The sequence below is a fragment of the Lutra lutra genome, chromosome X, assembly GCF_902655055.1.
Source record: "Lutra lutra chromosome X, mLutLut1.2, whole genome shotgun sequence".
NCBI lineage: Eukaryota > Metazoa > Chordata > Mammalia > Carnivora > Mustelidae > Lutra > Lutra lutra.
Window position 1 is genome coordinate 15,193,820 of NC_062296.1, and position 22,861 is coordinate 15,216,680.

The window sequence follows — 22,861 nt, forward strand, 5'->3', positions numbered from 1 at the left end:
TGCTCGGCGGGGGGCCTGCTTCTCCCTCTGCCTCTGCCTGCCATTCTGTCTGCCTGTGCTCTCTCTCTCTCTCTCTCTCTGACAAATAAATAAAATCTTAAAAAAAAAAGACTGAGTTGGGGAGAGGTTCTTTTCTTTTTTCTTTTTTTCTTTTCTTTTCTTTCTTTCTTTCTTTTTTTAAAAATTTATTTATTTATTTATTTTTGTAAGTAAGCTCTACACGCGACGTGGGTCTTTGAACTCACAACCCTGAGATCAGGAGTCAAATTCTCCCATGACTGAGCCAGGCAGGCACCCCAGAGGTGGTTTTCTTTCTCTCTTTTTAAAGATTTTATGTACTTAATTGAGAGAGAGGGGGAGTGAGAGAAATCACAGAGGGAGAGGGAGAAGCAGATTCCCCGCTGAGCAGGGAGCCCGATGAGGGACTTGATCCCAGGACCCCGAGATCATGACCTGAGCCAAAGGCAGAGGCTTAACCAACTGAGCCATCCAGATGCCGCTGCAGGGGGTTTTCTACATGAGGAAGGCTTGTGCATGTTTTGATGTGCTGGAGAAAGTTTCAGTTGAGCAGTGGATGAATATATACAAGAAAAGAAGAATTAATGACATAAAATTCCCAAGAAAGCAGGGGAGGACACTGTCCAAAACACAGGTAGAAGAACTGGCCTTAAATGAGAAGAGCCATTAATTTTCCATTACACTGGTTCCCTAACTTGGTTTTGCAGCAGAGTTCCCTGGAGAGCTTTTCAAAACACAGATTGCTGTCCCTACTTCCACCAGAGTTTGGGATTCTGTAGGGGTCTAAAGGCAGAGTCTGCAAATGTGCATTTCTAACAAGTTCCCAGGCCCGGTCCATGGGGCTGTTTGGGGATGGAGGCTAACTACACTGGGGGAGCCACTGTCCTACCAGCAGGAGGAGAGGAAGATAGGGTGGGTAATGATGTGGAGATACGCATGTTTGGTAACCAGAAGATGAGAGATTACTCATCTACGGCCTTCTATTTTGTGTATGAAATAAGAGTTGAAGTCAAATATTGGGGCGCCTGGGGGCGCCTGGGTGACTCAGTGGGTTAAAGCCTCTGCCTTTGGCTCAGGTCATGATCTCAGGGTCCTGGGATCAAGCCCCGCATCAGATCTCTGCTCAGCGGGGAGCCTGCTTCCCCCTCTCTCTCTGCACTTGCCTCTCTGCCTACTTGTGGTCTCTGTCAAATAAAAAAAATAAATGAAATGTTTAAAAAGAAAATATTGGGGCACCTGGATGGCTCAGTCGGTTGAGCGACCCTCTCTCAGTCATGATCTCATGTTGTGGGGTGAAGCCCCACAAGGCTTCATGCTTGAGCAGGGAGTCTCCTTGGGATTCTCTCCCTCTGCCCCTCCCCCCACTCGTGAGCTCTCTCGCTCTCAAATAAATACAACTTCAAAATAAATTTTTATTTTATTTATTTATTTATTTATTTATTTTAAATTTTTTATTTATTTGGCAGACAGAGTTCACAAGTAGGCAGAGAGGCAGACAGAGAGAGAGGAGGAAGCAGGCTCCCCGCTGAGCAGAGAGCCCGATGCGGGGCTCGATCCCAGGACCCTGGGATCATGACCTGAGCCGAAGGCAGAGGCTTAACCCACTGAGCCACCCAGGTGCCCCCAAAATAAATTTTTAAAAAAAGAATTGAGGGGACGCCTGGGTGGCTCAGTTGGTTAAGTGTCTGCCTTTGGCTCAGGTCATGATCCCAGGGTCCTAGGATCAAGTCCCGCATCGGGCTCCTTGTTCAGCGAGCAGTCTGCTTCTCCCTCTCCCTCGGCCTGCCACTCCCCCTGCTTGTGTGCTCGCTCGCTCTCCCTCTCTCTGACAAATAAATAAATAAAATATTGAAAAAAAGAATTGAGGTCAAATATTGTTAAGTTGGGGGGCGGGAGGGAAGTGTTGCTGGGGTAGAAGGTTAGAAAAGAGTGGAGAGATTTCTACAAAATGATTGCAGTAGGTAGGACGGTTAATTGACTAAAGATATGTAGTAAAATTCCTCATCTGCCCGATTGTGTCAATTTTTCCAGTAGATATGGAGAAATTAAATTTCGGGTTTCACCCAAGAGTGAGGTTTTTGTCACCCTAGTGTCTCAAAAAGACATCCAGTAGCTCATGCCAGAAACCTGGCCTCACTGGGGATTCCTCCCTCCCTCCCCATAGCCAATGTGTCGCAAGGTCAATAGTTAACACTTGGTATAGAGCTTACTCTTCTCTAGGCAATGTTATAAATGTGTTGTATGTATTAAATTCATTTACTACTGACCCTTCCTATAAGTATTATTATTATCTTCATTTTGTAAATGAGGACACCAAAATGCAGAGAAATTAGTAATTTGCTCTAATTCATACAGCTGGGAAGTGGCAAAGCCTGGCTTCAAACCGGGCATCTCAGCACCAGGGTCTAGTCTTTAGGCAGGCTGTTGTTGTACTCGAGTTTTCACGTCTGAGAGACCACCAAGGAGCCAACACCAATGCAATCACACGAGGGTTTATTCAACAAGCTTAAGCTTGGGCCCAAGTATACCTGACACAGCAGAGTAAGGACTTGGACCCCGAGCTTAGTTAAGGCAGGGGTATTTATGGGTTCCTGTTACTAAAGCAGGGTGGGGGATTCCTGTTACTAAAACAGGGTGGGGGTTTCTGGAACCAAAGCAGGGTGGGGCTTTCTGTTACTAAAGCAGGGTGGGGGTCCTTAGAACTAAAATAAAGTAGGGGAAAGTTCAGCCCTTGGGCACAGGGGTCTGAGATGGCTGCCAGAGCTAAGATGGCTGTACTTATGCTAAGGCTAAACCTGAGGTGGGATGGCCTTAATTTTTCTCGGCCTCCACACTATTCTGCATTGTTTCAACTTCATAACCAGCTTTCTGATCTACCCATGTTTCTATATCTCCACAACCACTACCCTAGCGTAAGGGGCATCCTCTCCTGCTCTGAATACTGCCTTAAACTCGTAAGTGGTTTTCTGGCTTCTGTGCCTGCCCCCTTTATCACTCATTCTCTTCTCAGCTGCTAGAGTGATCTTTCAAAAATACAAACCAGCTCAAGTTTTTCTCCTGGATAAAAGCTTCCTATTGCTCTTAGCAGAAACCCCCCAAATCTCAGGCAGGACTTGGAAGGTTCTGGATGCTCTGACACTTCCCCAATCTTCCAATGACACCACTTGCCACTGTTTTCTTTACTCCCCATGTGCCAGTAAAAGTGGCTTCATGTAAGTTCTTCAAACACATCAAATTCTTTTCCTCAGCAGGGCCTTTGCACGTGCTGTGGCTACTATCTAGAATGCTCTTCCTATGGGTGGTTGCTTCCCGTCATTGAGAACTCTGAGCTTCCGTGTCACTTCCTCAGAGAGATCTTCCCTGGCTATTGTAAGTAGGTTTCCTCCCCTTGCACACACATACTTTAAAAGAAAGTTCTGTATCTCTGCAACTTGTGTTATTCATAGCGATTTTCACTTTTTTATTTTCTCATCTGTTTTCTCTCTCTCGTGTGCTCGCTCTTTCTCTCTCTCTCTCTCTCTCTCTCTCTCTTTCCCACACACACACCCCAACTAAAACCCAAGTTTCATGAGGGCAGAGACAAAGTCCATTTTATTCACCATTGTATACTGCAGGGGAGCAAAACATGCCACCCCAAAATGTGTCTCTCTGGCATGTGGGTTACTTTAGGCTGGTGATTTTAATTTTTTTTTTAAGTAAAAAAATATGCCTCATGTGGGGCTTGAGCTCACGACTCTGAGATCAAGAGTTGCATGCTCTGACAACTGAGCCGGCTAGGCCACCCAGGCTGATTATTTTTGAAAAAAACAGAGGACTCAGGAAGTTTTTCTTTTTGCCTCTTAATTGCCTAAAAGAATCTAGATCAAGGACCTGCTCCAGGCAAGGAGGTATCAGCATAGGAAACTGTAGTTTAATAGAAACTAGGTGTAGACCGGGAAGAACTTAGTGAAGTCTGTTAGAATTCTCTGTCTCACTGTTTCTGAATAACCAGGCAAACATTTGTTTACCAAATATTTGCTTTTTCTCATCTTCCTGTGAACTGCCTGCCTTCCCTTTGGAGCCCCAGACCACTACTGCTTTCTCCTTAGTCTAGAATGACATACCTACTTCACTTTTCCTGACTGTCTTTGGAATCTCTCATGTGGGGTGTGTGTGTGTGTGTGTGTGTGTGTGTGTGCGCGCGCGCGTGCGTGTGTGGATTCCCTGTAGGTACATAATTAAACTCGATTTTCTCCTGTTAATCTGTCTCATGTCAATTTAATTCTTGGACCAGCCTGAAAAACCTTGAAGAACAGAGGAAATTTTTCCTCCCCAACAGTACAGGTCCCAATCTTGGTGACTAATGCCCAGTAGTGGGTATCTGATTAATATCCAGTCAGGGAATGAATTAATGAACTTGAGGCGGCTGAGGGGTAATGTGTGACAGGAAGTTGGATATGCAGGTCGAGGAACTCAAGGAAGAGATCTGGCGTGGAAATATAAATCCGGGGAAACATAAGGGTATTTATTGCAGTGGACACTCTGGTAATGTATTCGATTACCTAAGAAGTGAGACCAGAATGAAAAGGCGAGAGGGTCTAGCAACAAGTCTTAAGAAACTCCAATATTTAAAGACCTCTTGTAAAGAAGGAGCCCTTCAAAGACGTTTGAGGATGAATGAATGCTCTTACAGTCGGATGAATCAGTCTTTTCACTCATGCCATCTGGATTTTGTGTCAGAAAGTCCTTTGGCTTCAGCCTTCAAAATATATCCAGAACATAATAACTTTTCACCACCTCCACTGTCGTTTCCTCCATCCCAGACCCTATTAAGATAGTCTTTTCATGGGTCTCCCTGCTTTCACCCTCGCTCCCTACAGTGCATCCTGGAAAGAGCAGCCAATGTGAGACTGTTAGGAGGTAAGACAGGTAAGTCACTCCTCTGCTCCCCGCTCGCCAGTGGCTTTCGATTTCAATCCCAGTACAAGGGGAGGGGGCAGAATTTGCCACCTGCAAATAAGCCTCTTTGGCAAAAGGGTTATTTGCAGGGGATTATTTTTTAAGAACTGCAAACTCAGGAGAAGCCCTAAAAACCCAAGTAGAAGTTGCCTTTTCAGAAGACACATTAACATTTACAAGGGAATCTCCATTCCTTAGGGTGTCTCCCTTTGTGGACCAGGAAGAGACTAAACTAAACCTAAATTCTAAACCTCTAGAAACTCTTATCAATGGAGAAGGTAATGACTTAAACTTGCATAACAACCTTCCCCTTGTTTCTTGTTCATTGTCTGCTCCCCTCCCATAAGGGACACCCCCATCCACAAGGTTTTTCTTTTGTTGTTAGCTGAAGATGCTAATTAAGATGATGGCTAGGGCCATTTCAGAGAGAGACTCAGATTTCCTGGGTCTATCCCATGCAGGTAGGAGGGACACATGCTATTAAACTTGTTTTTCTCCAGTTCATCTGTCTTTTTTTTTATGGGGTGAGGGAGTATATCCCCAGCTGAGAATTTAGAAGGCTAGAAGGAAAATTACTTTTCCTAACAAAGGTAAAGACTTCACCACTGTCTACAAACATCCACAGGCTCTGGCCCCTCTGCTACTTAGAATCCTCTCATGCTCCTTGAATCGGTTTCAGCAATACTAGCCTCCTTGCTGTTCTTAGAACAAGACGGGTAGGCTTCGTCTTTCTGGCGAACTTTCCTCCCAGATATCCACACAGTTTACTCCCTCTCTTATCTCTGCTTCAAATGTCACCTTAGTGGCCCGCCTGGGTGACTCAGGCGGTTGGGCATCCGCCTTCAGCTCGAATCATGGTCTTGGGATCGAGTCCTGCATTGGGCTCCCCGCTCCCTGGGGAGCCTGTTTCTCTCTCTCTCCCTCTGCCTGCCACTCCCCCTGCTTGTTCTCGCTCTCCGTCTCTCTATCAAATAAATAAACAGATAAAATCTTTAAAAAATGTTACCTTAGTGAAGCCAATTCTTATCTACCCTTTCAATGTTGCCCCCTTCCTTTCCATACTCCAGACACCCCCCTCCTTTATTTCTTGCACACCACTTTTCAATTTCAAACATACTGATTGATTGATTTGGATTGTTTACTGTCTCCCCCCACCCCCAAATGTTAGCTCCGGGTCGGCAAGTGCTCTTCTCTTTTCGTTCATGGAGGTATTGCCAGCACTTACTTCTGTGCCAGCACAGAACAGACACTGTGTTTGAATAAGGATTTGCTAAGTGAATAAAGGAATGGATGGAAGTCTTCATGCCCGGATGATAAAAACACCTACCCATTTTTCCTCTAGTACTTCAGTGGTTCTACCCTTTCCATGTAAGTCTTTGAACTGGAATTTATTCCGGGGTCAAAAGTGTGGTATGAATCCAGATTTTCCCCCCTTCAAATGCCTAATTGACACAATTTATTGCAAAATCCATCGTTCGCCACCGCTTCATTTGAAATGTTTCTGAAAACATACTTCAGTTCCTTTTAATCAAGTATTAAGTTCGGTTAAAACTCACTACCTCCTTCATTGTGGCGAAAGGTCCCGCAGAATTAGATCTTCATCTCTTCAACCAGTTTCCATAGTGATACCAGAGCCACACTTTGGTTTACAAAGTTTTTATTTCTTGCCTATTGTAGCAAAATTGGCTATCTTCTGGACAGTGGCCGCTCTAAGTGGTTTGGAAAGTCTCCCAATCATTAATCTTATGAAATTCTTCCCTCCCTTCCTTCTAGCTCAAAACCAGATAACAGATGTTTCTAGAACGCGTGGCAGGATATCTTTCTGGCGTTTGGAGAACAGGCTTAACTAGATGCAGAGCTAGCGACCTTACATCCGCCCTTCGTGGGAAAACGCAAGCCTGCCCAGAGAGCTTCGATTTGCTCATCTTGCAGTGAGCCCTAATTTGATGATCGTAGTTTCTTTCTTTTTTTTTTGAAGGTTTTTTTTTAATTAAGCGAAAGGTATTTCTTAATCATTTAATTGCCTTTAAAACTATAGAGTGCTTTTTGTTGTCGTTTGTTCTAGTATTAAAAAAAAGTGAGCTCTTTGCGGGTAAATTGAGATTTAAGACAAGGCTACAGTATTCATTAAATACTCACTATGCCCCCATCTCATACGGAGTACCATGGAGAATAAAAAGAGCTTGCAAGTCATTCAGCCAACATTTATTTGGCCCTGATTATACTCCAAGGATAGAGAGCAGTGAAGTAATATTGCTTGACTCCGTCTATCAGTCAATCATCGAGATGGCATCTGGAGAGAAAGAACCAGACCGAGGGAAAATTTATAGTAAAGAGAACAACGTGTAACTATACTTAATGATAATCCAAAGGAGTAAGTTGAAAGAAAGCAGCTAAGGGAAAAATGGAGAGGATCCATGAAGGGGAGGGATGGGTTTCAGAGCTTACTTTTGGGCAGTGTGAGTCCTGCTTCTCGCACTGTCCACTGGCCAGATCCCTTCCCACTGGGCTGGCCCAAGTCCCCTCTCCAGGATTACGTCAACAATACCCTGCTTCCAGCTCCTCCCTCCCCCAATACAGTCTCCAGACAGCAGCCACGGTGGTCTCTTTAAGATGGAGTCTGATTACCACGTGCCACCCCTTCAAAAGGCTTCCCTCTTCATTGCTACCTGGATCTAGTCAGTAGGCCCTCCCTCTCCAGCTTCTTTTGTCCCCTCTGTCCTGACTTGCATTCTGGCTTCTTGCCCTTGGAAGTCCTGTCCCCACCCCACCCCCCACACTCCTGGGCACTAATTGCAAAGACCAGACCTCTCTGGTCCTCATAGATCCACATTTCCCTCTTGACAGGAGGACAGGGACATTTATGGTAGAGTTGGCCCTGTTCTGCTCTAGACTGGGGGAGGCCTGGCTGAGTCTCAGAGCCTGGGCCAAGGTCCGGTAGTGCTCTGTCTGGATTTGAGACAGAGAAAGACAGCGCCTGCCAAATCGGGGGGAAGGATTTCTTCTGATTCCTCCTGGGGCTGCAGACTGCTTGCTGAGCCTGACATTTAAGTGGTTTTTGCCAACCTGGCCGATTCCCAACTATTGGCACAGCCTGCAATTTAAATAACTCGTCCCGAAGGCAAATGGACAGGACTTTTGCTTTATTTGTCATTATTTGGCTAGGAAATAAAGGAACCAATATGCTCATCATACTGATTACTACTGAGTATTAGTCCCTCCCGTAATGTTAATAATTCAGAGCTGGTTCCAAGGCTCCTTGGGGTTTTTACCCATGACCTGAACATCATTTACTACTACCTGCCTGGCATATACCCTAATACACCATGGGCAGAGTAATTGTGTTTTTTTTTTTTTAAGGTTCTATTTATTTATTTGCCAGGGAGGGAGGGAGAGAGAGAGAGAGCACGCACACGAGTGCACAAGCAGGGGGGAACCGGCAGGCGCAGGGTTGGGGCAGGGCAGAGGCAGGCAGAGGGAGAAGCCAACTCCCTGCTGAGCAAGGAGCTCCACTGATCCCAGGACTTCGGGATCAAGACCTGAGCCAAAGGCAGGCGCATCAGCAGTTGAAACACCTAGGCGTCCCTGGGCTGGGTTATTGTAACTGTGAAGAAGCAAAGTAACAATTGTTCATAAATCCTACCCCCACCAAGATCAACTGGTAACAATTCAGCATATTTCCTTCCAGTCGTTTCTCTCCATACACGGATTTTCAAGTTAATAATGTGTGATCTCGCGCCATCTTCTCCCATCGTGTTCTCTTTTTTGGTGGGCTCATTCTTGTATTATCATTTGTAAGCAACAATTTAGCTCTGATCTCCACTCTGAGCATCAAGTTGTCCACGTCTCCATCCCAAACTTACTTCTCTGCAACCATTTTGTTAAGTGCCCCCATTTATGCCAGACAGTTTAGTAATCCACACCGACCTCTGTTGCCTCAATTCCACCCCAGCCCTTTCCCATCTGATTCATTAGCAAATTCAGTGCACCCTTCCTGTCCCATACACCTAAGGATTGATTGTTCCTTCCTCCCCATCCTCACGGCCACGCCCCTAATTCAAGGCCCGGTCCGCTCTCTCCAGGTCTGTTCACACAGTCCCAGAGGTACTCCTGGTTTCACACTTAACCCTCTGCAATCTTTTAATGGGTTCCAAAATTCTGCCTACCTCCTCGGTTCCTTCTCTTGATACCCCTTTAATTCCTGACACCCTGGATCTCTTTCTGTCTCCTGATCCGTGCAGGGTCTTTCCCTCCACTTTCTGCTTAGGGCTCTCTCTTCTTGAAAGGCACTCCCATGGCTAGTTTCTTTTCTGCATTCAGTTCGGATGTGGGTTCTAAAAATCAAATTTGGTCTCCTGTATATTGCCCACCAGAGCACCTAGTTTGCTTCCTGGCACTAATCAACAACACGTAATTGTTTTGTTATTTGTATTGCCATTTTTTCCGTTGGGTTTTAAATAAATTAGAAAATGTTTAACTTTTTGTAATCCCCCCCAACACGAGTGGATTGACATAAAAAAAGACATAATGCCCACTTAAATTTGAGTTAACCATTAAGTTTTCTGTACATGGTCTGGGGACATACATGCTTTAAAAATTTATCTGAAATTCAAACTTAACTGGGCGTCCTTTATTTTTATTTGCCAAATTTGGTAGTTCTACCTTCGACGTAAGTGCTTTCTTGCCCTTGTCTCCGCCTGTTGAGTTGTAACCCCGCAGCCAAGCCCAGAGCCTGCCTTTGATTAGTAGGTGTTCAGTAATTGTTCTCTATGAAGTGACTATCTGTCTGCTGTTTCGTACTCTTTCCTCCCCTAAGTAACGTTCAATTGTCAGAATTTTCCCCACCCACTAAAAGTTCCCGTTGAAGATATTTTGGGAAGATGTATTTGATTATCTAAACTTCTTTGTTTCCCCTTGACGCAAAATTAGCAGTTAGGATCAACCTTCATCACATTGCTTTGAGAATTAAATGAGTTAACGGGTATAAAGTTTAGCACCGTGTCCGGCCCCCGGAATATGTAATACATTTCAATTCGGTATTAAACGCTGCCCTTGAAGCATTTTAGCGGAAAGCAAAAACGCGGGTCTGGGGAGCACGGGTGGGGGCTGGGAAAACGGTTACAAGCGGGCGCCGGCTAGAACGCCGAGGGCCTGGGGTAAGAGGTGGGGCAAGGAGTGAGTGACAGAGAAGAAAGCCAATGGGGAGACTGGGAACGGCTCCCCCTCCCTTTGCGTTTCAAATTCTAAGCTCGGTTTCCATCCGGGTCCTTCAGCCTCGTTCCCGGGCAGTATAAAGTTTGCTGTCTCCTTTGTTCGCCCTCGTTGCGCAGTATTGCTAGCGGCTTCCCTCTTCCGTTCTCGGGTCCGGCGGCACTCCCTCGTGCTGAGCTGCTACGAAGCCCCTGCCGGCGAGCTCGTAGGAGCTTGGAACCGTTGTCACCCCTCCGGTACGTGTTAGCCTTTCCTTCTGCCGTTTCGCGTGCCTTCTTGCCACGTTAGAACTTGGGATTATCTCCCTGGAGATGGGGGTGGCGGGCGCCATTTTAAGAACCGAAAGGTGCCGACCTATTTCGATAAAGCGGCGCGTGTCCGAGGAAAACAGACGTGGGGGCTCCGTCCCGCTGGGTGCCTCTCGGGAAAGTTTGGTTGTCGCCTGCGGGGGTGGTGCCGGAGGTCGGGGCTGGAACGGGACGAGGGCAGAGCGCGCCACCGCGGTACCTGCATTGGGATGGCGCTGGCGCTACGGATGGGCACGTGCACTTTTACGCGGGTCCTTGTTCATTGGCAGCCTTGGAGAGGAGGCCCTTTGACTTTTCGCAGCCACTGCTGATAGCAAAAGTTACTCCCCTGACCAGTGTAGGTTTTTCTGGGTTGAATCCAAGTGTCGCCATTTTGTGTTTTCCACGCGGTTTTTAATGACGGATTTTAATTGGATTCTGCTGCAGTCATGGAGCGTTGAGTGATACGATGCGCGCTTCCACCTTCCGTTATTATGAAACGATACTGAAACCTTTTTTTTTTTCTTGTTCTAAAAGAACCTTTTCGGCGGGTTTAGGGGTTGGTTTAGAAGAGGAGGTATAACTTGGCTCAAACTTGCAATTTTTATTTAGATTGACTAGAGAATCCTAATGAGGAAAGGCAAAGTTCTTGGAAGAGGACCTGCGTCTGGCCTGTGACCTTGAATGAGGCGATACGCTTTAAAAAAAAACATTAGGGGAATTAGAAGGTGATAATTGAATCTTTAAAAGGGAACACATCTAGGATTAAAACTAGAATTGCTTTTTCAGACGCTGAGTAGTTGTTACCTTATTAAAATTATCGAGGTGGATTAAAGATGAAGGTATTAAGTTGGTCCTCTAACTAGTTTAAGGTAAACTGCAGCATCACTAAACTATTTGAATTGGTTTCCTGCTGAGGCTTAGGAAAGTAGGCTTTTTGGTGTCTGCAGTTTTTAAGGAATGATAATCTTAGTGAAACAAGAAATATGCACTAGTAAATATACATGTGCCCCATAAACTTGAACTTTTTATGGGGAGGTAATACTGTTCTTTTTCAACAGACTCTCACCAGGGGGAAAAAATGGTTGAAGCAGATCGCCCAGGAAAGCTTTTCATTGGTGGCCTCAATACAGAAACAAATGAAAAAGCCCTTGAAGCAGTATTTGGCAAATATGGACGAATAGTGGAAGGTGAGTTATTTGAAAGGATATAGGGAGCTGTTAAAGTAAAAAAATGTAAGCTGTGATGTATTTGATTACGTTGATCGTTTGAAATGATACATTGTTTTGTCCTCTAAGAAGTTCTGAGCTTACATTTTGTAGGTGCACTTTTGTTATTTAATTCGAACTAGAGTAACACCCCCCCCCAACTGCTTTTTCAGTTCTGTTGATGAAAGATCGTGAAACCAACAAATCAAGAGGATTTGCTTTTGTCACCTTTGAGAGCCCAGCAGATGCTAAGGATGCAGCCAGAGACATGAATGGAAAGGTGAGATTGCACAATGGTAATGTTTCCTAATTCATAAAGAGTGTTACTGAAGTCTGGTCTAGAAAAGTTCTTGATTTGTGTTTGAATGCATACCTTTCCAGAACCCTCTAATCTTCCGCCCTTTGTAATTTCACGTTTTGCAGAGTTGTGGATTATACTCTTAAATTGTTTCAGTTGAGAAAATTATATGACCGTGTGTTATCTGGAATCCATAGAATGCCTTGATATCTTGGCTTTCCTCCGCTGTTATCACATTTAATAACAAGGTGACTGTCTGGCTTTTTAAATGTTACTGACCAGCAGTGTGATGGATTCACCTTATGTTGGAGTTGAACTGATTAGTATCATTCTAAAAAACTTAGGATGGAAAATGACCCTATATTTTACCGCTTTTCTCAGATTAATTGGTGAGCTAAATTTATGTTAAAACTTCATTTTGGAGGGCACATTGGTGTCATGAATGCATAGTGAATGGATGTGCAAGGACTTTTTAAATATTGATGCCGTTAACTGTTTCGATATTTTTTAGTCCTTAGATGGAAAAGCCATCAAAGTAGAACAGGCCACTAAACCATCATTTGAAAGTGGTAGACGTGGACCACCGCCACCTCCAAGAAGCAGAGGCCCTCCAAGAGGTCTTAGAGGCGGAAGAGGAGGAAGTGGAGGAACCAGGGGACCTCCCTCACGTGGAGGGCACATGGGTAATGACTTCTACCTTAGGCTTGTTGTAGAATTAGGAACTGTAAACCCCATACCAGTCTGTGCACTGGTTAAGTCCTGTAGTAAACTCTCCAGCTTTTGATACTGAGAAAACCTCATTTATCAAAGTCATGACTTAAGAGAAACCTAGAAGGCATCCTAAGTTAATATTTAAAAAAGCAATAGATGGGAGCCTAGCTAATAACTCTTGGTGACAGGTAATGAGTGAGTCTCACATTGGATGTAGACATTACTTAAATACCAAAACAATAAAAGCATGGACAACAAAATTGTCCAGAATTTGCAGAAAATTTTTGATGACCTGTACTTTGGTGTATAAAAATGAAACAGTTTGTATTTTTCTTTGAAACAATTTGAGTACACTTCAGTTTTATTATTTTGTTAGTCTATGTAGACTCCCTTACAGTTGGTAGTCTTAGGCAAGTGAAAGATTCCCCAACTAAACAGAAAATGGTCATTGATAACAGCAAAGAAAACTTAAATAACTTTTATCGATGCTGGCATTAACATGTTTTTCTTTTCTATTTCAATGTAGATGATGGTGGCTATTCCATGAATTTTAACATGAGTTCTTCCAGGGGACCACTTCCAGTAAAAAGAGGACCACCACCACGAAGTGGTGGTCCTCCTCCTAAAAGATCAGCCCCTTCAGGACCAGTTCGCAGCAGCAGTGGAATGGGAGGAAGAGGTAAATGCTGGATTTCTAGAACATTCTGTTCTACCACTATAACAAAGGATTGATAAGTGAATTTCAAAAATGATGGTTTATAAAATAAACGTAGGGGTGCCTGGGTGGCACCGTCTGTTAAGTGTCTTCCTTGCCCCACATGGGTCTCCCTGCTCAGCCTGGGGGGAGCGTGCTGCTTCTTCCCCTCTGCTGCTTGTGCTTTTTCTTGCTTGCTCACTTGCTCAAATAAAATATTCAAAAAAAAATTTTTTAAAGCCTTAAATGTTAAAAATGATGCTTAATGAAACTGTCTCATGGACTAGAGGTGAACCTAGGTGTGCATAAAGTTAGAAGTACTGAAAAGAATTGGTTTGTGCGAAGGAAATTTTTAAAGACTCTTCTTTATTGAGTTCCACAGTGTCTTATTTAAGTCCCTGCTTTTCATTGTCTGAATGTACATGCACATTTTGGTTATATTGAAAAAAATTTTTTTTTCCTTAAGCTCCTGTGTCACGCGGAAGAGATAGTTATGGAGGCCCGCCTCGAAGGGAACCCCTACCCTCCCGTAGAGATGTTTATTTGTCCCCGAGAGATGATGGATACTCCACTAAAGACAGGTAACTGATGAGCGTAGTTAGTTCGTCTTCTTTTAATAACTGAGGTTGAAGGGAGAACTTTGGAAAAGTGTGAACCGACTTAAATTTTTGTCTTTTCAGCTATTCAAGCAGAGATTACCCAAGTTCTCGTGATACAAGAGATTATGCACCACCGCCGAGAGATTATACTTACCGTGATTATGGTCATTCCAGTTCACGTGATGACTACCCGTCAAGAGGCTATAGGTAGGGTACCGGCTGCTGCCAGCCGCAGCTTGCTGGGAAAAACGAAGTTGCTCTGAAATGGATGCCCTGTGCCCTAACAAGTTTTCTTCTTTGTAACTGCAGTGATAGAGATGGCTATGGTCGTGATCGTGACTATTCAGATCATCCAAGTGGAGGCTCCTACAGAGATTCATATGAGAGTTATGGTAAGATACTGGTTGAGGGTCTTTGAATATCACCAGCTTGAGTTTTTAGGTTCATGAGCCACTTTATTAGGCTGTGTGGTGCTTGCTTTTTAAGGGATATTTGCTTGCTTTTAAGGGGTAACTTTATCAGCTGGGCTTTTCCTAGTTTTGTGAGGGGCTTTTGTTTTTTCTAAGTTTTTTTTTTTTCTTTTTGAGGCTGTTTGCTTGCTTTGGAGGGGATTTTGCTTGCTTAAATTGGCAGCCTTATGTGTTTTCCCCCAACAGTGAAAATACAGTTTAAAAATTTTATTAACAAGATCAAATGTTTACCATTGCAATATGAAGGAAAGTCTACAGTTCAAAATTGCAACTTATCACTGGAAAGTGTCTGAGTGCCTACTATAAAATAACAAGCTGTCTGGAATATCCTCTTGAAATACACACCGTCTTCAGTCTTTTCAAACAAAACATTAAAACCCATCCATTTCCGTATCTCAGCAGATGAGCAAATCCCTGTTAATGGCCAGCAATGGCAGAGTTTAAAACCTCCCATTTAAGAAAGTAAACGTTTAATACAAGAATTCTGTAAATTCAGATTTAAATGTTGTATATATACAATTTATAGTGTTGCCATATTACCTGACCATTGACCCTGCAGGTAACTCACGTAGTGCTCCACCTACACGAGGGCCCCCGCCATCTTATGGTGGAAGCAGTCGCTATGATGATTACAGCAGCTCACGTGACGGATATGGTGGAAGTCGAGACAGTTACTCAAGCAGCCGAAGTGATCTCTACTCAAGTGGTCGTGATCGGGTTGGCAGACAAGAAAGAGGGCTTCCCCCTTCTATGGAAAGGGGGTACCCTCCTCCACGTGATTCCTACAGCAGTTCAAGCCGCGGAGCACCAAGAGGTGGTGGCCGTGGAGGAAGCCGATCTGATAGAGGGGGAGGCAGAAGCAGATATTAAAAACAAACAAAACTTTGGACCAAAATCCCTGTTCAAAGAAACAAAAAAGTGGAACCTTTTCTGTCATAACTACCCAAGGACTACTAAAAGGAAAAATTGTTACCTTTTTTTAAATTTCCTGTTTAAGTTCCCCTTCCATAATTTTTATGTTCTTGTGAGGGAAAAAAAGTAAAACCTGTTTAATCTTATTTGACTTTATGACATTGCTTTCAATAAGCAAATGTTAAATGTGTTAAGACTTGACTTGTGTACTAGTGTTGTAATTTTTCAAGTTAAAAGTGTCCCTAAAGGCCACTTCCTATATCCGATTTTTCCCAGTAAGTGAGGCAAAGCAATTCTAAGACCTTCCACAAACATCTAGCCATCTAAAATGGAGAGGTGAATCCTTCTGCCTATACAAACAAGCTAGCTGTTAGAGGGTGGTCGGGGTATGCTACTCGTAGGATTTCAGAGGGTCTTCAAACTGAAATCTCAATGTTCTCAGTATGAAAAACCTGAGATCAGATGCTTATGTAAGGAAAGTGCTATTCACCCAGTAAACCCAAAAAACCAAATGGATAATGCTGGCCATATTTTGCCTTTCTGACATTTCCTTGGGAATCTACAAGAACCTCCCCTTTCCCCTCCCCCCAATAAGACCATTTAAGTGTGTGTTAAGCAACTACAGAATACTAAATAAAAAGTTTGGCCAAAACCAACCATGAAGCTGCAAACGGTGCTTGCTCTTACTGTTTCAAATTTTTGCAACTCTGTAGTGTCTCACTTTTAAGGAACAGCTTGATTGCAAAGGAGAAAATAGATAAGCAATGAAGTTATCTCCAACTTCTCAAAGGCTTATGACTTCTAAAAAGTGAATCTATCAGCATTCCACATCAGATTTAAAGCATCAAATGCCTGTGAAACAGCAAAGATGGTAAGCAAAGCAAACTAGTTTTTCCGTCTAAGTCGAGATTGAACACTTACCTTCCTCATAGTACAGTGAGACATACTGTACCTCATGGCAATGGAAATGCTTTCTAGATTTAAAAAAAAAAAAACTTTTGGAAAAGCAAAGTGTTCGATAGCATATTAGAAGTCCTCCAAATTCAACACATGGATTTTTCTTTTTCTTTTTTTTTTTTTAAAGCATGTATGACAGTTAAAGGCCTTAATAATACAGCTGTTGTATACCAATGGCAATCCGGGGCTCGGGAGGGGGTGTCTTTTTTCTTTTTTAAGTATTTTTTGATGAAGACCTTTAAACATGCTTCATACGTTTTAACATTTTTCAAAATAGCCTTTTAGTCAATATAGGAAATGGCTTAAGTTTGGGGTCCTGATCTCTGCCCCTGTAAGCCATTGCAAACTTGACATTTAGTTGGATGCCTGACTTGTTTTTAGTTCTATGGAACTACACTGTATGGAGAAAATCTATTGCAAGTGGTCTTTAAAAAGCAAAACCTGAGGCAGCATGACCCAGGTCCAGCCATGAAGTTGAAAAAGATGCTCTTGAATATAGTAAACTTGAAGACCTCCAACTAAAATCCTTACACTGCACTTATTCCTTCAAATAAGTTTTGTCCGTTCAACTTATGGATTTAACATGGCAGTGCACCATTGGAACAGAATGAGAATCCATAAGCCATGCGACTTAACCATTTTAAGCCATTCCAGTCCATCCCAAGCCAGTGAACCTACCACCACTTTGAGAATTAGTAGAACATGAAATAACGTTAAGCTGCAAGTCTGAACTTGCCTTTTCTTTCTGGAAAAGAGCAGTTGTAGGCAAGTTTTGAAGATTTTCCTTTAAGAGCGATAACTAGTTATATATTTAATTTTTACAGGTTGAGGATTTTGGTCATTATGCTTGGAGTGCTGATTAATTCACACTAGATAAAGCTGGCCGCAAGAGAAATCAAATGCTAAGGTAAGTTTGAGAAGCCGTGGCCTTACAGGTGTAAGTAATAGCTTTTCACTTTGCATACCTGTGGTATTTGTTAAGTTTCTTCATGAAGGGGCTTGTAACCTAACTTGTGGATTAGGAGGATAAAGTGCTGTAATGTGTAACCCCTTGTACGTTCATTTCCCCATTAGAATGTAGGGCAGAGTTTAAACAGGTGTGTTTCCATTAGTGGCTCAGTCATGCACTAGTGCTTTTTCCTATATTCTGTATTTTCCAGTGGAGTTACTTATCCTGTAACTGAAGTTTGTACCTCTTAAGCTCCTTTATAATTAGCTTATTTTTGAATGTATAAAGCTTGTTAATGTAGTTCCCCATAAGCAGTGGTTGATTGGAGATGTACACTTTGTGTTTCGGTATATGAACAAACTTGACATGCATGAGGTTTAAACTTGCTCCCACGCATTTTTGTAAGAGAATACGCCCCTTTTAAAGACTTTATTTATTTATTTATTTGGCAGCGAGAGAGGGAACACAAGCAGGGAGGGAGAAGCGGGCTTCCTGCCGAGCAGAGAACCTGATGGAGGGTTCAGGGCTCTTTCCCAGTACCCTGGGATCATGACCCAGGCTGAAGGCAGACGCCCAGTGGTTGAGCCACCCAGGCACCCAGAGGATACCCTTTTTATTATTGGTGCTTCCTCAGCCACAGTATAACTCAACTAAGGGGAGAACAGATGCCACTGCTTCTCAGTTCCCACTTGGAGAGTGGCGGTGTCACTGGTGCATTGATGACCTAATAGCACTCAATATTACCAAAGTGATAACAGGAATTATTAATGAGTGTTTTTGGTTGCATTTTAGAACTTGCAGTTTAAAGCACATGTTTCGTGCCAGTTAAAGCAGTAAAGTATATTTAGAGAATGGGTAAGAGCGGGGAGTAATTTCCAGTATAAAAGAGTGTCTTGTGATCTGATCACATGCTTTTCATTTTACAGAGTTGTTGAAGCAGAAGAATGCTGATTGTCGATAAGGCACAACAGTTGCATAAGCAGTACTCATCAGAATTGGTTTGGTGCAGGCAGTAGATCTTTGCCTTCGAGGGTTCCTGTGGATCTAAGGAAGGAAGGAAGGAAGGCATCAGTGTTGGTTAGCACTTAACTAGGGAGTGGTAGTTACTTTAAAAAAGTAATTGGCCAGATAAAGGGGAGCAGCTAAGGAAATTGGTAAGTGGAGGTAGTAAATTCTTGTGATTCTTTATGTGGATTTTACAGCTTTGGTTTTCATTTTGCTAAAGTCCTGGGGACAACTCTGCAATTTAGAACTTCTAATTATTGCTGTCAGAAAGCTGAAGTAGAAAAATGAAAGGCATGAGTGGTAACTCTTTATCCAGTAAACTGATTTTTCAGCAAGTGGGGACATTTGATTTGGTGTAGTTCATCCAGAAGTGGAGTTCAGTCATAAAACGAAGGAGTAGCATCTGGAAACTAAAGTAACTGGAAATGTAGCTGAAACCATTGAAAGCACACTTGAAAAACTGGAAACAAATTGGGCCACTTGGCTTTTTTTAAGTGTACTATTTGTAAGTCTGCTTTACCCCACCATCTGTCTTGGAAACAAACCAGTCATGTTGGAGATTAAAGCCGATAGTATGTAAAGCTAATGTTCTTAAAGGGACTGGATTGCAGTTGTTGGGTTAGAAGAACTAAGTACAAAAACTTGAGATTTTTTTCTTTGCATAGTAAAAGCAGTGCTGTCATGTTTAGTCTTCGCAGTTGTGAGAAATAGTCCAAAAATTGTAACCCTCATTGGACAGGCTCTTCCAATCCTAGACCGCGATGAGGGATTGACCAATTTTAAGTAGCTGTTGCACTTAACATAGCTGTCTTTTCAGTCCTGTAATGTAAACTACCTGGGATTATGTTTCTTATGACTTCTTGGCTCTGGAGATTTTATTTAGGTAAATTGAAAATAGGGTAGAACATAGAAATTAATCATAGTAAATGTGAATACTAAATTCAAATTAAGCATACCTAAATCACCATTCAGCTGTTTGGCAAATAGTTTACTGACCCAGCAGACTTTTTCCCCCATTGGAAAAAGAATCCGTCTTGATTCTCCCGGCTTTATACTGGTTGTAAAATGATAAAGAATGTTTTGTTTAACAGTAGTTGAATATAGAACTTAGATATTATAGATCACTTTTCTCTTTTTGGAATGTTTTGTATTTGAAACTTAATAAAACTTAACATGCATTTTTTGTGGCCCCTGGGTTCTTTTTATTTTTTACAATAAGGACTACAGGCTTTTCAGTATGCTCTCCCTATGCCTCCTCCCCCAAACTACTTCTCATGTACTTCTGGCAGTTCTGAGCAGTTGCCACAGAACATTGTCACCAAGATGGCCTGTTCTGTGACTCGGGCCCCCTAATTAGGGGAATGAGCTTCAGGTGTAGGTATCAAGGTAATTGAGGTGTTTGCATTTCATCTTTACCCCTACATGGGTGAATGGGACCAGTGACATCAAAGAACTAGAAGTTGAAAGACCAAAGATGTACTCTTGGTGCTTCTGCTTAACTCTTGAGGGAAAACCGGTCCATTTTAGAGCACAGTTCAGTAGCGAATCCCAGTTTGGGCCTTCAGCAATGCTGTTAACCCAGCGTCTGATGAACAGACCTCTGTATGGGTCACATTCTCTGCTTGTGTCTGCTGCTCTCTATCCCTGACTCCTGGGGGACTGTTGAAAAGTTCAGTGACCTTTGTCCTTTATCAAAGGAAGATAACCTGTGCGCTGGAGTGCGGCACCTTGCGGAGCTTCTGCTTCCAGAGGACTTTGGGGCCTGAATGCGTTGCAGAGCTTTGGAAGAAGAGGTGGTGCGGAAAGGCAGGGTTCGGCCAGGCGGTCGGTCCTGTGGAGGGTGAAGCTGAGGTGGACTGGTTGGTGGTGAGGTTTCCTCATCTGACCGGTTTAGATTTGTGACCTGGGCCGCACTGCTGGGGCAGCCTCCATTTTAGGGTCCCCATTACATGCATGAAATTCATCTGCACCTAAAACGTGTATTTGGGTTATGTAGGCAGTTGAGAAAAAAAATCACATGGGAAAGTGATGTCCGTCAGGTTGGCAGAATAAAGCCCTAAGTATTGCCCTGTAGATAAGTTTCTTAGCTCCACACCAGTTACTCTAGAAGAGCCAGTCCTTCCTATCCATGAAATTGGCACACATCCGTATGCTTCCCTAAAAGCCCCTCTCAGTGAGCTGAGTATTTACAGATTTTGAAAATGAAAAACTGAGATGTTCAAAAGTTACTTTGTGACTCTTCTTAGACACCTGCCTATTCAGGAGCATCTAAATGGAATCAAAAGTGGAGACTGGCATAGGCTTTTTTTGTTCTTAAGCAAAATGCTTTTTAAGATTCTGCCACATGTGTATCCATAGTTCCTTTTTGTGGTCAAGGATAAACATATGGTACAGTTTACCTGTTGGAGACCTGGGCCTTTTCTAGCTCTTGGCTATTCTGAATAAAGTTGCTGTGTATATTCTGATACAGAAGTCTGTGTAATGAGATAAAAACACTTTGGAATTGCTGGATCATATGGTTGGTACTTAGTTTCATAGGAAGTCACAGTTTTTCCAAAGTTGTAATGTTTTACTTGCCTTCCACTTGGAATAGAGGTTATTCTGTGCCCTCACCAGTATTTGGTGGTTTTAAATGTAGCCATTCTGTTGGGTACCTTGTATCTCATTTAACTGTGTATCTCTGATGAATGAGTAGCATTTCTATTTTTAAAAAATTTTACTTGAACTGAAATGACACAGATCTTGTGTTCAGTTTGATCAGTCTTGGAAAAGAGTTGATACCCATTTATCAAAGGCAGGCTATTTCTCTCTGAAAAGTTCCTTTGTGCCCCTTACCAGTCAGTGTCCCTTCTCCCAGGCCCAGAGAAACATCACTGACCTGGTTTCTATTGTTGCAGGGTAGATGTGGCTATTTTAGGATTTCATAGGTGTTGAAGCTTACATCACTACTTTTCTCTGTCTAGCTATGTTTGGCATGTTTTTGAGATGCACCCATGTAGTGTTCGTTTTTGGTGTAGAGAATTCCAGTGCAGAGTTTACAGTGTATATCGTCCATCTGTCTTGATGGACATCTGGACTTCCAGCCTTGACAAACAACGTTGCTATGAATGTTGTCCAAATCTTGGGCGTGCAGTTCCATTTCTTCTGGATAAAATTTGGAGTGGAATTGATGAGGTAATAGGGTGGATTATATGTGTTTAATTTTTAAACTGCTGAATAGTGTCCCAAGAGTACCATTTTATGCCCCTCCTAGCAATTTGAGTGTTCTGGTTGCTTTCCAACATTGGCGGCTGTTTTATTTTACCCATTTTAGTGGGGGGTGGGGTGGGGTGGTATCACACTGAGATTTTAATTTGCATTTCCCTGATGACTAATGCTGAGCACTTTTTTAAAAAGTGAACTTTATTTTGGGATGGTTTTAAATTTACAGAAATGTTGCAAAGATAGCTTAAAGCTCCCATATATCCTACACCCAGTTTGCCCTAATTTTTTTTTTAAAGATTTTATTTATTTATTTGACAGATCACAAGCAGGCAGAGAGGCAGGCAGAGAGAGAGGAGGAAGCAGGCTCCCTGCTGAGCAGAGAGCCCCATGCGGGGCTCGATCCCAGGACTCCGAGATCATGACCCGAGCCGAAGGCAGCGGCTTAACCCGCTGAGCCACCCAGGCGCCCCCAGTTTGCCCTAATTTTAACCTCTTAATTACGGTGTATTTGTCAAAATTAAGAGATTAACATTGGTATATGAGTACTACAAGTCTGGTAGTTTTAACTTTGTTAGGTCTGTAATTCATTTTGAATTGATTTTTTTGGGTAAGGGTTGAAGTTTTTTTTTTAAATAAGGATTTCCATTCTAGTATGTGTTGAAAACACTGCTATTTGTTGAATTACTGCCTCGTGGAAACCGCTACTGTACATTTTTATTAACATGTTTGATCTTGATTATTGTAGCTCTATACTGTAAGCTGTTTAAAGACACTATTTTTTTTTTATTTATAAAGATTTAAAAGAGTGAGCCAGGGACAGTGCACAAGCCTGAGGTAGGGGGAGGTGGAGAGGCAGAAGAGAAAGAAGCAAGACGGCTCGGCAGGGAGCCTGGGGTCCATGGGGTCACGACCTGAGCGGAAGGTAGATGCTCAACCAACTGACCCTCCCAGGTGCCCCAGGAAATACTAATTTTTTTTAAGGTATTTTTTTTTTCCCGTGGACTGTTTTCCCTCAGAGTTATTGTTGCTGGGTTTTTATTTTACTTAAAATTCCATTTTCCATGTTTAGAGGCTTTCTTAAGCGGAGATTTTTGGTTTTGTGCTCATGGTTACAATAGATGAACTTGTAAGCTCCGCTGCGAGGCTGTTTCCCTGATAACCGGTGATTTTGTTTCTCCTCTTGGGCTAATCAGATCCCTCAAGCAAATCTTGGCCACATTCCTGCCTTTGAGGGTCTGGGGTGTACTCACTGGTTTAAGATGTGAGGTTGGGATTTCACTGTGTGGTGGGAGCTGATGGGCCTGCGCGCTCACACACGCACGGTGCTCCGCACTGCGGCGGCTTCCGTGCTGCCTCAATGGAACCCCTTCCGGCGGGCTTGGCACCACTGTTTTTTGTCC

At 43.0% G+C, this 22,861-nt stretch overlaps 1 protein-coding gene and 1 non-coding gene across 3 annotated transcripts; both read left to right on the forward strand.

Annotated features, from left to right (window-relative positions):
- Nucleotides 1-10,243: 10,243 nt before the first annotated feature.
- Nucleotides 10,244-19,435, forward strand: RBMX (RNA binding motif protein X-linked). Of its 2 annotated transcripts, XR_007124770.1 has the most exons (10): nt 10,245-10,403; nt 11,516-11,644; nt 11,836-11,942; nt 12,472-12,643; nt 13,198-13,350; nt 13,832-13,946; nt 14,046-14,171; nt 14,274-14,356; nt 17,128-17,210; nt 18,179-19,435. XR_007124770.1 is itself a non-coding variant. In XM_047715947.1 (9 exons), the coding sequence occupies exons 2-9, from the start codon at nt 11,536-11,538 to the stop codon at nt 15,302-15,304; spliced, it is 1,176 nt and encodes a 391-aa protein (XP_047571903.1). In that variant the 5' UTR covers nt 10,244-10,403; nt 11,516-11,535; the 3' UTR covers nt 15,305-15,545. The 2 variants fall into 2 exon arrangements, 1 of the variants encoding a protein (XP_047571903.1); XM_047715947.1 differs by lacking the exons at nt 17,128-17,210; nt 18,179-19,435 and adding an exon at nt 14,994-15,545 and having other exon boundaries at nt 10,244-10,403.
- LOC125092544 (small nucleolar RNA SNORD61) lies at nt 11,694-11,765 on the forward strand. Its single transcript, XR_007124998.1, has one exon. It is a non-coding gene; the product is annotated as a small nucleolar RNA SNORD61 (small nucleolar RNA).
- Nucleotides 19,436-22,861: the final 3,426 nt, after the last annotated feature.